The sequence below is a fragment of the Tupaia chinensis genome, unplaced genomic scaffold (genome assembly GCF_000334495.1).
Source record: "Tupaia chinensis unplaced genomic scaffold, TupChi_1.0 Scaffold000597_1, whole genome shotgun sequence".
Taxonomy (NCBI): Eukaryota; Metazoa; Chordata; class Mammalia; order Scandentia; family Tupaiidae; genus Tupaia; species Tupaia belangeri.
Window position 1 is genome coordinate 4,534,609 of NW_006160114.1, and position 1,432 is coordinate 4,536,040.

General features: G+C 58.0%; 1 protein-coding gene across 1 annotated transcript in view; it reads left to right on the forward strand.

The window, feature by feature from the left end:
• Positions 1-2: 2 nt before the first annotated feature.
• The window catches only part of KL (klotho), a gene marked incomplete at its 5' end in the record, with an annotated part of 63,682 nt that continues 62,252 nt past the window's right edge, over positions 3-1,432 (forward strand). The window contains one exon of the mRNA XM_006158458.1: positions 3-626. Coding sequence (XP_006158520.1) covers positions 3-626 — 624 coding nt within the window. The remainder of the gene's footprint in view (positions 627-1,432) is intronic.

Here is a 1,432-nt window from a genome sequence, read left to right on the forward strand (position 1 = left end):
TCCGCCGGGCCGTGGGCAGCGCCGCCTACCAGACGGAGGGCGGCTGGCGGCAGCACGGCAAGGGCGCTTCCATCTGGGACACGTTCACCCACTCTCCCCCAGCGCTCTCGGGCGACCCCGCGGTCGCCGACCTGCCTTTGGGCGCTCCGTCGCCACCTCCGCCCGCCACCGGCGACGTGGCCAGCGACGGCTACAATAATGTTTTGCGCGACACGGAGGGGCTGCGGGAGCTCGGGGTCACTCATTACCGCTTCTCCATCTCGTGGGCGCGGGTGCTCCCCAACGGCAACACCAGTGCCCCCAACCGCGAGGGTCTGCGCTACTACCGGCGCCTGCTGGAGCGGCTGCGGGAGGTGGGCGTGCAGCCCGTGGTCACCCTGTACCACTGGGACCTGCCCCAGCGCCTGCAGGACGCCTACGGCGGCTGGACCAACAGCGCTCTGGCCGACCACTTTAGGGATTATGCCGAGCTCTGCTTCCTCCACTTCTGTGGCCAGGTCAAGTATTGGATCACCATCGACAACCCCTACGTGGTGGCCTGGCATGGCTATGTCACCGGGCGCCTGGCCCCTGGCGTGAGGGGAGGCCCTCGACTCGGGTACCTGGTGGCGCACAACCTCCTCCTGGTGAGTGCGAGGGGCCAGGCGGAGGGCCACGCAGGGGAGAGAGAGGGCCACTGGGGGTACAGGGAGCAAAGGGAGCCAGAGTCTCCAGCGCAGGCCAAGCCTCACTTGAACGAACACTTTTGTGAGATCTTTTAGGATTAGCACTCCAGGCTTCCCTCAGAAGCTTGAAATCAGGAATGGGAGGGAAATCCCACAGTGTACAGGAGCGAGTGCCCCATGGACTCCATTTCTCAGAAGGAGGCAGGAATCGGTTTCTCCAGAATGGAGAAGAAACTAACTCCTACCTCTGGGAGTTGAGGAATTCCTAAAGGTAAGGGCAAGGGATACTTGCTGGTGGTAACTACAGACTGAGGATGAGGGGAGAGGATGGAAGACACAAGTTTTCTCAGAAGCTACACAGATAGCATTGCACTGCCAGTTATGGAAATGTCACGAGGTCAGAGTTAATCCAATAAGATCTGTCCTGCTTGTGGCACAAACTTCCACTCCTCCAAGCCCCGAGGTGTCAAAATCGCATCTCCTGGAGAGGTGGTGTGTAACTGGTGGTCCTTTTCTGAGGCAGGGTGTGGAAATGCACCCACCAACCTTATTTTATTACTAGGGGTCTGAAGGTCTCCTTATGCTATCTTAAACAAAGATGGGCATAACAATTTAGAAGTGACAGCTGGGTGATACAGGTGCTGTATTTGCAACATTCCACAGTGCTCTCTCCAGTGGTAAGGTCCCTTCACTTATGAGACTATGAGCCTAACAAAAGTGATTTTCACACTCTGTGGGAAAGGTTTCACACAGTTTGACAGCAGGAA